General features: G+C 35.7%; 1 protein-coding gene across 1 annotated transcript; it reads right to left on the reverse strand.

Annotated features, from left to right (window-relative positions):
* Nucleotides 1–7,336: 7,336 nt before the first annotated feature.
* On the reverse strand, nucleotides 7,337–11,925 carry selenop (selenoprotein P). The gene is made up of 5 exons (XM_073819085.1): nucleotides 11,793–11,925; nucleotides 10,782–11,009; nucleotides 10,385–10,594; nucleotides 10,193–10,310; nucleotides 7,337–8,612 (listed from the first exon to the last, which is right to left on the reverse strand). Exons 2-5 carry the CDS (start codon nucleotides 10,982–10,984, stop codon nucleotides 8,055–8,057), a joined length of 1,089 nt encoding a protein of 362 aa, XP_073675186.1. The 5' UTR covers nucleotides 10,985–11,009; nucleotides 11,793–11,925; the 3' UTR covers nucleotides 7,337–8,054.
* Nucleotides 11,926–12,680: the final 755 nt, after the last annotated feature.

Here is a 12,680-nt window from a genome sequence, read left to right on the forward strand (position 1 = left end):
ATACTTTGGATTAAATAATTGCTGACTTGGTGTTTAAAAAACATTAAAAATCCCACTGTTCAAAAACTTTTGACTGGTACTGTATATTTATGAAAATATAAATTATATACATTTTATTTAAAAAAATTATCAAATGAAATAATTTTATGATTTTATGACATTACATTACACAATAATACATGATCAGAATATTAAATCAGCATATTAGAACAATTTCTGAAAGGTCATCTGGCACTGAAGACTGGAGTAAATTTAGCTTTGCCACCACAGAAATAAATTACATTTAAAAAAAAATGTAACAATTAAATAATTTATAATATAACATTTAATAATATTTTTAAAAATAAATTTTAATTTAAAAAAAAACTACCAATAATACTATTTTAAATTCATTTTTTTATCAAATAAATGCAGCCTTGGTAAGCAAAAGAAAAATATTACTGATTCTAAACTTTTAAGCACTAGTGCACAAGTAAATAAATGAAAAATCATTAAAATGATTGTATATATATATATATATATATATATATATATATATATATATATATATATACATATATATATATATATATATATATTAATATGGTCATATTTCTCAAAAACTTTTTCTACTTCCAAATATTTTATTATTAATGACATTTCTTCCAACAATATGTGCATAATGTTAATTTGATAGATACACTTTACTATTTCAGTTGACACATTGTTAAAAGGAACAGTTCACCCAAAAATGAAAAATCTATCATTTATTACACACCCTCGTGTCGTTCCAGACCTGTAAGACCTTAGTTCATCTTCGGAACACAAATTGATATTTTTTATTAAATCTGAGAGCTTTCTCATCCTGAATAGACAGCAACACAACTACCATGTTTAAAGGAGAAGTTCACTTCCAGAACAAAGATTTACAGATAATGTACTTACCCCCTTGTCATCCAAGATATTCATGTCAAGAAATTGTTTTTTGAAGAAAACATTTTAGGATTTTTCTCCATATAATGGACTTCTATGGTGCCCCGAGTTTAAACTTTAGTTTAAATGCGGCTTCAAACGATCCCAAATGTGGTTGTAAACGATCCCAGCCGAGGAAGAAGGGTCTAATCTAGCGAAACGATGTGTTATTTTATTTTATACAACTTATATACTTTTTAACCTCAAATGCTCATCTTTTCTTGCTCTGCCTGAACTCTTTTTTTCCGCTTCAAGACAGTTAGGGTATGTCAGAAAACTCCCATCTTATTTTCTCCCTCAACTTCAAAAATCATTTCAAAATCATCCTACATCGCTGTAGAAGTACCGACCCAGTGTTTGCAAAGTGAACATGCAAAGGAGATCAAACACCCTTAACAAAAAGGAAAAAACAATAATGCAGGACGATTTTGAAGTTGAGGGAGAAAATAAGATGGGAGTTTTTCCACATACCCTAACTGTCTTGAACCGGAAAACACTGAGTTCAGGCAGAGCTAGACAAGATGAGCAGTTGAGGTTAAAAAGTATATAAATTGTAATTAAAAAAAATTAACAGATCGTTTCGCTAAATAAGACCCTTCTTCCTCGGCTGTGATCATTTACAACCACATTTTCAATCGTTTGAAGCTGCATTTAAACTAAATTTTGGAAGTTTAAACACTGGGCACCATAGAAGTCCACTATGTGGAGAAAAATCCTGAAATATTTTCCTCAAAAAACATCATTTCTTTACATCTTGGATGTCAAGGAGGTGAACACATGATCTGTACATTTTTGTTCTGGAAGTGAACTTCTTCTTTAAGGCCCAAAATAGTCTATGTGACATCAGTGGTTCAATTAATGACAGAATTTTCATTTTTGGGTGAACTATCCCTTTAATGGACATGACACTTATGATATGAATAAATGAATCATCTTACTTACGCATAGGTAATATCCAGTTCATAACACATCAGGAAGTTGTCTTCATTCTCATTTCACAGCGTTGTAATGGAAAACAGGAACAAACTGTAACCTACAGCACAAGGGGTCCATTAGTATGATGTTGCTGCGATGTGTATGACAGACTAACTTAACTACATCATTGGGAGCCATGCTGTGGAGGAGGCCTGATGCATTATGAAGGCCAGGTCAACACCACCGAAGCCTTAATGTACTGGGACCGAGGGGAAGAGCAGGCATCCAGCAAGTACAAGATAGAAGCTCTCCGGTCTCTGCTAAGTGGATACAGAAGCAGCAGGACCCCGGCTGATAGGGAAAGCAGATCAGGCAATTTGGCGAGTGGTGCGTACTTAGCAACACTGCGTGAGGCTGATTGAATCTGTCTAGCCCACTCTCACAGTCCGCCTCTCAGGACATTGTAAGTAATTGGCCATGAGTCTCTGCTCTCCTGCACTGGATCTTCAGGCCAATTAGGCCTATCAAAGCCACCCACCCTGACCATTTATTGCCTCTACTTGCTTGTTGACCTTTTGCATTGCGAGCTTTGAACGGGAGGTTTGAGATGTGTTTAAAGGAGCTGACGTTTATATGGCATCTCAAGGGTTGTTGAAACAAGGGAACATCATTTTTAAACGTATGCTAGTGCTTCAGGGTCAATTGCCTGTGTGTCCACACAACCCACGCCGCCCTTGCTGATTTGAAATCAATGAAGTAGATTGGTCAGGTTACTATCCTGCAAGTCATTAAGTTCTGAAACTAAGGCTTTTACAGTGGGTTTGCACTTACATCACGATTTGGTCAGTTACCCAGATATGCGGCCATTTTGGAGAAACTCAGTGTAAACAACAGTATTGATTGCATGGTTAGTGTACTACTGAATACTTTGTTCTGCTCATTTATGCTGTTTAAACAATGGAAAAAATGTGTGGAAGCTGCTATATACAGTCTTTGAGAATTTTTTGAATTTTGAGAAAGTTTTGAGAATTACATAAATATTGGAAATTGGAAAAGTTGCTGCTTAAGTTTTTATAATAACAATTAGCATATACTCCAGCATGTTATGAAGAGTGATCAGATGAATTGCATAGTCCTTCTTTGCCATGAAAATTAACTTAATCCCGAAAAAACTTTCCACTGCATTTCATTGCTGTCATTAAAGGACCTGCTGAGATCATTTCAGTAATCGCCTTGTTAACTCAGGTGAGAATGTTGACGAGCACAAGGCTGGAGATCATTATGTCAGGCTGACTGGGTTAGAATGGCAGACTTGACATGTTAAAAGGAGGGTGATGCTTGAAATCATTGTTCTTCCATTGTTAACCATGGTGACCTGCAAAGAAATGCGTGCAGCCATCATTGCGTTACATAAAAATGGCTTCACAGGCAAGGATATTGTGGCTACTAAGATTGCACCTAAATCAACAATTTATAGGATCATCAAGAACCTCAAGGAAAAAGGTTCAATTCTTGTTAAGAAGGCTTCAGGGCGTCCAAGAAAGTCCAGCAAGCGCCAGGATTGTCTCCTAAAGAGGATCCAGCTGCGGGATCGGAGGGCCACCAGTGCAGAGCTTGCTCAGGAATGGCAGCAGGCAGGTGTGAGCGCATCTGCACGCACAGTGAGGCCAAGACTTTTGGAAGATGGCCTGGTGTCAAGAAGGCCAGCAAAGAAGCCACTTCTCTCCAAAAAAAAACATCAGGGACAGATTGATCTGGACAACAAAAACCCACTAAAACCCACTAATTCTGACAAACTCCAAGAAGTGATTATGAAAGAATGGGTTGCTATCAGTCAGGATTTGGCCCAGAAGTTGATTGATGCTGCCTTCATGTGATATGGGAAAGATGATGCTTTCCACTTGTGAAGTGGAAATTACCAGTGTGTCGTGTTCAGGTGCTTTTGTTGTCGTAGTGAAGAGAAACATGGCGGACTCGCAATTTGTCCTCACATGCTACTTTGGTAAAACAGACCAAATAAAATAACATGAGAAAATTGCCTCCTTCAGAACACTGTACCGCACAGCACCCTACTGGAGGCGAGCCACGACAAGCTAGCATCTTCTCTTAACGGTATTTTTAAAGACAACACTACATTTAAATGGCGACGTTATTAAAATCCTTTATGCCCCAGCATTATGGGGGCTACAAACTAACCAACTAAACAGCAGAGAACTTTTAACATCATGCAATGCTTATCATTCAGTATAGTTTCGTTGCTGTCCGCCATGTTGAAAGGTCAAAGTTTATCCCATCTCGGCAACTCGGGTATCATAAAAAATTTCGAGCTTTCCAGTGGAAATTACAACGTGAGTGGGTGTTCATGTGCAATTTAGATGTAATAATTAAGATATTAGCCTTATATTTCACCAACCTGACCGGAAATTACAAGAACAAACACGAATGTTGTCAAGATTCTTGCTGTGGAAATCCTGGTTCAGTTTGTCCAACCACAAACAAGTGCCCCTGTCTGCAGCCTGCAGATCAAGGCGGGGCTGAATCTGGCGGGGAAAAAAACTGTAAATAAACACCACTGGTTAACATTTTGATGTATAGTCACGGATTGCCAGAAATGGGATAACTAAACAGCGGAAAGATGTCTTGCTTGTAAATGTATGTAACCTTGGACCACAATCTTAAATGAGATTTGTACACATCTGAAAGCTGAATAAATAAGCAAAGAATTCAGCGTTTACATAAAACGTATAAATCATAAGTATAGTTTCCAACTGCTGCGTGGCAGCTACGTCAATCCATTTCACTAACCAATGAGATGAGTTGTGGGAGGGATGTTGCGCCGACGTCATTAATTTACCTATAACCAATGAGAAGGCGTGTGGGCGGGGCGACACGTGCAGCCCCGCCCCAGATTCAGCCCCGCCTCGATCTGCAGGCTGAAGACAGGGGCTTCTCACCACAAACGCCTTTTTTTACTCAGACAAATTTTTCCATTCTTCTCCTTGATTTGTTATAACTTTTGGCAGTCTATAGTACTCCAAATGTTTTTGCCAGTCCGACCGATGAATACAGACCAAAACATGACATTAATTGACCATTTTATGCAAGTTTCCTTCGGTTCAGTGGCATTGTTTACGTTCATGCCAACATGGCCAATTGATGACAGGTCGTAAAAACACCCAATTTAATGCAAATTTTCAATATACATTCTCAGATAAAAAGTTACAAAGATACAAATCTTTGAACCCTATTTACATCTAAATGGTATTAGGGCCTTAAAGGTACACATTACTGGTTTACAAGTATATTAGTACCGTGTATATTAGTACCTTTTAAAAGGGTACCGCGACAGTGAGAGTTTTGTAGGCCTACATTTTTTCTGAGATTGTGCTACAACAAAGGTAGAGCCACACAGTTTATTATTTCAAAGAATATTTTAGTACACTTAAAGTCCTTATATCCACGAAGACCTGTAAGTTTCTTTGCTAAGCGTCGATGAAAACCTAGCTGATGAATATAACGTAAGTTAACATACATTTGGGTGTGCTCTTGCTTTATATTTATATGTGGGTTCCTGCATAGAAACCATTGCTCTGCAACTGACATGCTCATGAGCTGGTCGTGTTTTTTTAATACTGCAAGTAATTTAGTGAAAAATTAAATTAGTTTGTCAATTAGGTGTTGCGTGGCAGCGATTAAAAAGGCAAATTTCTCCCTGACATTCTCTCTACCTTTGTTTTCTGCCAGGAGATTGGTGTGTTTAAGTTCCACTCGCATAGCCAGAGACATCTGTGTGTCTAACCGATCTAAAAGGAAACACTGCAGACAGCTCAGGAGTCCAGGACTGGGAGAAAAATGTTGGAGAGGCTCTCAAAGGGAAAGCACCGTGAACGAAAGATGACTCAGTGCGCTTGCGCCATCTGTCTGTGAATTTCAGAATGACAAAGTAACCGTAACTTCACTGGCTGAATAGGTTACTATATATTTAAACAATCTATTTTAAATTATTTATTAATATCTTTAAACAATTTATAGTGAATTATTTCAATTTATTAAATGTATACTTGTAATGTAATACATATAAACATATTATATTCAAATAAAATATACTTAAAATATATTAAATAAGTTTAAAAAAAACGCACAGCAAACGGTAAAACTGTTTGCACTGCAAACCACTATGTTCATAATTAAAATAATACATTAAAATAATATGGTAAAACACACCAATTTGCAATATCAAGCAGCACGCGGATGAGATCAGAAGCCAGACCCAAAAAAGTTTACAAATGGTTACGCCCACTTTTACAGGGAAAAATAAAGTTGATATTTAACAAAATATTCAGGTTACACTTTATTTTAAGGTACCATAGTTGCAGTGTAATTACACAAGTACTGAGTACAAGGTACAATTAACTATTATTACTATAGTAAGTACATGTAACGTATAATAAGGACACTGAAATAAAGTGTAACCAATGTTTATTCAAGTTATGAAAACCAAATAACTGTATATTAAATATTATAAATAAATTCATAATAATAACATGTATTTATTAGTTGCCAATTCGACTAAATAAAAATCAGTGAATAAAAAAAATAAATATATTAAAAATATGATACATATAATATCTAAAAAAATACATTATAAATTATAATAATAACAATTATAATAATTTTATCATTACAAAAATAATTTCAAAATAAAAATACAATTTTGGTTTAAATTCTAAAATAAATAATTTATAATAACATGTATTTATAAGTAATCAATTAAAATAAATACATTAAATTAAAATTCATTAATACAAATAAATCGTCACCCTAGAATTATAAGGTTCTATCTGCATTCTGAGCACTTTCGAGATATTAAGCTTCAAAGTTTTTGCATTCCATAGACTTCTGTAGATAGAACCATTTTTGTTTTCTAAAACAAAAGGCCCAAAATGTACACAGCTTACAAAAGAAACATCAAATAATGTTAATAAGTTGTCAAATAATAAGAATATGTGAATAACTCAATTTTGACAAAAATGTCAGATAGAACGTTATAATTCTAAGGTGACGAAATGTACCTTAATGTAAACTTATCAGTCAAAATGTACAATTTCAAATTACTAGTATAATGTTTCAAGGCAGTGTCTGATGCACATGTGTTAGGTATAAAAATCAAAATGGCAAAGTTTTTTTTTTAAACTTTATTTGAGTTTATCTGAGTGTGTCTTTTCCTCTTACATTTTACATGCTTTTCACATTCATGTCATTGACACCACAGCAAACATTTCTTCATACAGTTTCTCAGGTCTTCCAGGTGATGCTAGATTTTCCAGAAAACCTTCATTAAGTATGTAAAATGTTTCAAACAAGATAACACTGACCTAACCTTTTTTCCATTACTCTCTTGGATACAAACTCCACTCTTATAAATGTGTAGTAAAAGAGGTTTTGTGAATTTCCCTATGATCCATTAACATTTTTGTAATGTCGATTATGAAACATGTTTTACAACACCCTTACAACATCTGTTCTAAAAACTAGAAAATACAGATATAGATTCTAGAATAGTGCATTACCCTTTAATGAAATAATTCAACAGTGTTTGGTCCTTAGAAAAAACCTTTAGGATCAGAATCTCTATGCCTACTTTACCACCTCCATCTCAACACAGCAAATCTAAAACATCTTTCTGAATACCAGAACAGCGAAAAAAAAAAAAAAAGATAGATTTTAATACCCCAGATTTCATATAGAAGCTTTGAATGGGTATAGCAAGGGTTACAGGATGTTACATGACCTTTGGCCTCTGCTCTGTGTGGCCTAACATCAAACAGGCACCACTAGTGCATAGTTTCCGCACCTGCCTTCATAAAGGACACAAAAAGCATCTAGAGGTAAAAAGACACTAACATGATGAACCTAACACACTCTCAGAAGCAGACACTGGACCTGTTAACATTTGTTTGTTATTTTACAGATTTAACCAATTTTAGACATTTACCTTTTTTTTGACGATAACCAAATGGCAAATTGTTCCGAATGGGATGATCAGGTCCAGTGCTGGCGCACACTGAGGTGTAAATACTAGTTGGTAAAATTAATCGAGAGGGTTGACCAGCAGTGCCGAGATTCACTGATGTTTACGTGAAGCTATAGATGAGCAGACAAGATTGTTACAAAGCCAACGGCCCTGTTTACTTCTCTTGTCACACTCAACTCGCATCCCCTGCTGGTCAAGCTCAGGCTTTTGCCGACAGCTCTCATTCACTTGGCGGGGCGGGACGTCACTGTCAGGTTTCCCTGATGTGGTTGTCGTCCTTCAGGCCCTGTCACCGTCAGGAGGCTGGAAGAGCCCCCTCACAGTGTCAGAGGCCGGCCACACGCCCATTGCTGTCTGCAAAGAGCTGTCGTCAGTGTCAGCATCAGCTGGTGGCAGGAGCGTCTACACCCTGCTGTCAGCTGTACTGCACTTTTCACCTAGTGTGCTTAGCTCAAGGTCGTTTCATGAGTGGTGGCTCGACGGCTGCCTGACCAAAGTCAACCTGGATCTCCTGACCCACATCAACCTGTTGCTGGCCGTGATGGTGATGGTGGTGATGGTGAGAACCACCATGCCTGTGCCTCTCCACGCCATCAGGGTTATGCCCTTCATGACCATGTCTGTGATGACCGTGATGACCGTGATGATGTTCTTCCTCTGCTGGTTTATTCTCATCTGTGGATTTCTTGCACTGTTCAAGTTGCAGTGAACTCTGTAATCACAGGAAAAGGCCAAACTGAAAATACTGTATACACATTACATAAAATACACATTGTAGAAAAATAAAGCTTCCAAAAGAACCATTTTTCTCAGTGGAAGAACATTTTATTAATCTTTTTTTAATATAAAGATTTTTTTGTGCATTAGTAAGTTTCTAAGGATGTTACAGGCTCTTCATGGAGCCATAGAATAGATCCCAATAAAGAAAGAATCTTTTTTTTAACATGCTTTTATTCATGCCAAGCAACTTTAAAAATGACATTTTATCAACAAGTATCCACTTGTCTCCAATTCGTGTCTGGCTTCCAGTGTCAATCGCTTCTGGCTATTTTTAGCTATGTAAAACAGCTTGTTTTGCTGCATTATATTGCGAAGTGGTGTATCTTATCATATTATTTTAATGTATTATCTTAATTATGAACACACTTTGTAGTCCAAACAGTTTTACCGTTTACTGCACTTTGTTATTCTTCTCGTTGTTTTCTTATAGTGGCTATTGAACCGGAAGTCTCACACATTCACATAAAACAGTCATCCATTTTTCTTTTATGACAAAAATCATTAGGATATTAAGTAAAGATCATGTTTGATTATGATATTTTATAAATGTCTTACTGTAAATATATCAAAACTTAATTATTGATTAGTAATATGCATTGCTAAGAACTTCATTTAGACAATTTTAAAGGCATTTTTCTCAATGTTTTGATTAATTTTGCACTTCCAGAATCCAGATTTTCAAATGGTTAAATCTCGAATTAAATACAAATATATCCTAACAAACCATACAACAATGGAAAGCTTATTTATTTAGCTTTCAGATGATGTATAAATCTCAATTTCAAAAAATTGACCCTTATGACTGGATTTGTGGTCAGGGCTCACATATTATAAAAAGCCAGAGAAAACCTTTATATTAGTTTAAAGATTGACATTTGACTATTAACGTTTGTTGTTGTTGTTTTGTATGTCTATTAAACATGTGCATTTATGTATAAAACATATACCAAGAACAATAAATAAATTAACAATATACTGGTTACGAAAACAGAATTAAAAGTGTTTATTCATATTCTGAAATTTTTTTTATTTGCTAAATAAATAAACTATTTTAAAGAGATTATTATTTAGTTGATAGGGCGCCACCTAGAAGAAAAAGGCGCATTTGCTTGCACGCATTCAAATCTACCGCTTTCAGGACAGACGTAGCGTTATGTGGCGTTTCTTTAGCCCCGCCTTCTTCTCCATTATATGGTGCAGTACACCCACTGAACTGCGCACTTACGCAGAGCCATAGAGAAACTTTCTCTATGGCTCTGCACTTACGTAAACAAACAGACTTCCTCACGTACGCGTCAAATTATGATTCAGACGCAGGGAGGACAACATTTTGAGATTTATGAGAATTATGTCTTCTACTTTTAAACCATTTTGTGCCTCATATTAAGTTCAGCACGACATGGAACAGTAACATAATAAGAATAATAATAAAAAAATATATATATTCTGGTCAGACAGGTGTTGGACTTTACAAAAACCATATGTTGTATTATCACACGATATATATAATACCTCAAAGCTGCATTCTCCACAAATACCATCGCAATAAGTATTTCTTATGGCCTCCTCCACATGTGGGTGGCTCAGGATGGTGTAGGGAAGAGACAGATGGTAAGTAAGTCGGCCACACCTGATAAAAAAAGGTGTTTAGTGGAATGTTATCAGAATAATGGTGAATTAAACTGGATAAGTAGTGTTCCGAACCTGTCGTAGACCAAAATGTCATCCTTCTCAGCATTTACTGCCTGCCAGACATCCGGCTGACTGAGGTCTTGAGCGTAGAGCGTGATGTTCACCAATTTTTCTTCGAGCAAGTGGTGCAGCCGCTGGGACCTTTCGTCTCGGTTGTTTACGACCATGTAGGTTATATTTTCATAACCTTGGTTCTCCAACTTCTGGAGCAAGTCATTTAACCTTGAAGAAGATTCAACAAGCTGGATTAGAAAAATACGCCTTGTGTAAACAGTACAAAGAGAAGACTGTCAAGAATGCAACCAGATAAGGGTTTGAAAAACAAGGTCTCATCAAAATTCTGCTGTGTTTTTTTTTTTTTTTTTTTGATACGTTTGAATTTTAGTATAAATGAAAAGTCTGAACTCACTTTGATGCTTGCTCCAAACAGAACAATCAGCTGGCCTGGAGGTAAGCTACCACTGTCACTTGTCCAAGAGCGTTCTTCAAGGGCTCCTCCTCTCCGACCTTCCACATAGGAGGAGGTTTACAGCGGGCTCCCTCTGTTTTGCTCTCTGCACTGCAGCCCGCCAGCAGGCAGAGAGCCAGGGTAAGGCTGAGTGCCTTCCACATGACTCCAAACAACAGACCTCCTAACCTAAACACAAAGACCAACAGTTATGTCTCATATGCATAAAAAAAACATTTGATTTGCAATATCCTGATGGAATTCCAACCTGACAATCCGCAAACATTTTTAATATAGTCTATATATTTTACGTATATATTACTATTTATTTTATATTTTATTCATTGTTCAATTAGATGTTACAGCTATATAAAATATATAGTGATATACTAATTATAGATATATATATATATATATATATAATTTTATTTTTTATCATATTCATATCTCACATATCTATAAAATATACTGAAATGGCTAATTTCACAATATATATATTGTTTTAAAGAAGCTGTACTAGTAAACATGGTGTAAAATGGTGTAAAGAGTGAAACTCTACAGGGGAATCTAGTCTCTTTTAGTCAGCGCATCAAAAATACTGTCCACTTAGAAATTGCATAATCTAACCATATCTTTCTTGTATTAGCCATATAATAATCATGTACCTGCAGTTATGGTAATTAACTCTTATTTAATGGTCAAAGTCAATGCAAGCAAGTTTAGGGCAAAGTCCATAGTCCATCCAAATGCTATTAGAGGACACTGTACATTTTCATAACACAGAGCTGTAAAAGCCAAACTAATGTGCAAACTGTTTTTAAATAATGCATTAATACCTACATTAAACTATGCATTAATACCTACATAAAAAGTATATTTGAATAACAAAAAAAATTGTAAGTAATGCAAAGATGTTTTACAGAACTGCTGAAAAAGAAAAATTAACTTTATATATAACTCGCATGCACTTACTTGTTTTACTTGAGAGTCTTCAGCAGCGATACTTTCTGAGCTGGTTCTAGACAAAAACAACCCGCTCCCACACGGCTCCTCCTATTTATACTCCTCTTGTTTTTCCTGACTAGAAGCAGGGCAAAGGTCTCTCTGTCCCTGTTTCAAAAAACTTTAATAGCTCACGTATTGACCACAGGAGTTACACGCATCAGCAGTAAATATCTGTAACCTCCTTAATGTGTTTATATATATATATATATATATATTTTTTTTTTTTTTTTTTCTTCTCTCTCTTTCATTTTTTTTCTTTTCTAACTTTTTCATTGTTTCACTCATATCTCTTTTACGAAAAAAAGAAAAACTGATAGCAAAGTTAACACTTGTTTTTGCCAAAAAATGTCCAGATAGTAAATAGTTAATGAACACTGCATTCCAGACTTCTGTTTCCCTAAGGGCTGAAAAGGGGGGGCTGGGTGCAATACTGAAAAGAAATTAAAATCAATTGTGTGCAACATGGTTATTAAAACATTCATTTGTCTGGAATCAATCATCTTTTTTTTTCTTCTTTTTTTTTGGCATGGTTTTCTGAACATCCTGTAAGTTTTGTTTGTGCAGAAGTGCACAGCTGGGTTAGTGTCAGCACTTTTTGTGCTGAGATGAAACTTTGAAGCTTCCTGTCTTTTTGCTGAACTTTGATAAACACCCTGTTTTTTAAATTCTGTAAAACTGGAACAACAATGATAGAATGCATTTTCTTGGAAGACAGTGTTTTTAAAAGTTATATAAACATCCAAGAACTGTTTCAAACATAGAAAGACTTAGGACCGTCTGGATTGTTCTGTGATTTATCAATTGGTAAATCTTCACGATCAGATCTCATGATCTGGAGGACAGTTTGACCTCCTA

The sequence above is a fragment of the Garra rufa genome, chromosome 15, assembly GCF_049309525.1.
Source record: "Garra rufa chromosome 15, GarRuf1.0, whole genome shotgun sequence".
NCBI lineage: Eukaryota > Metazoa > Chordata > Actinopteri > Cypriniformes > Cyprinidae > Garra > Garra rufa.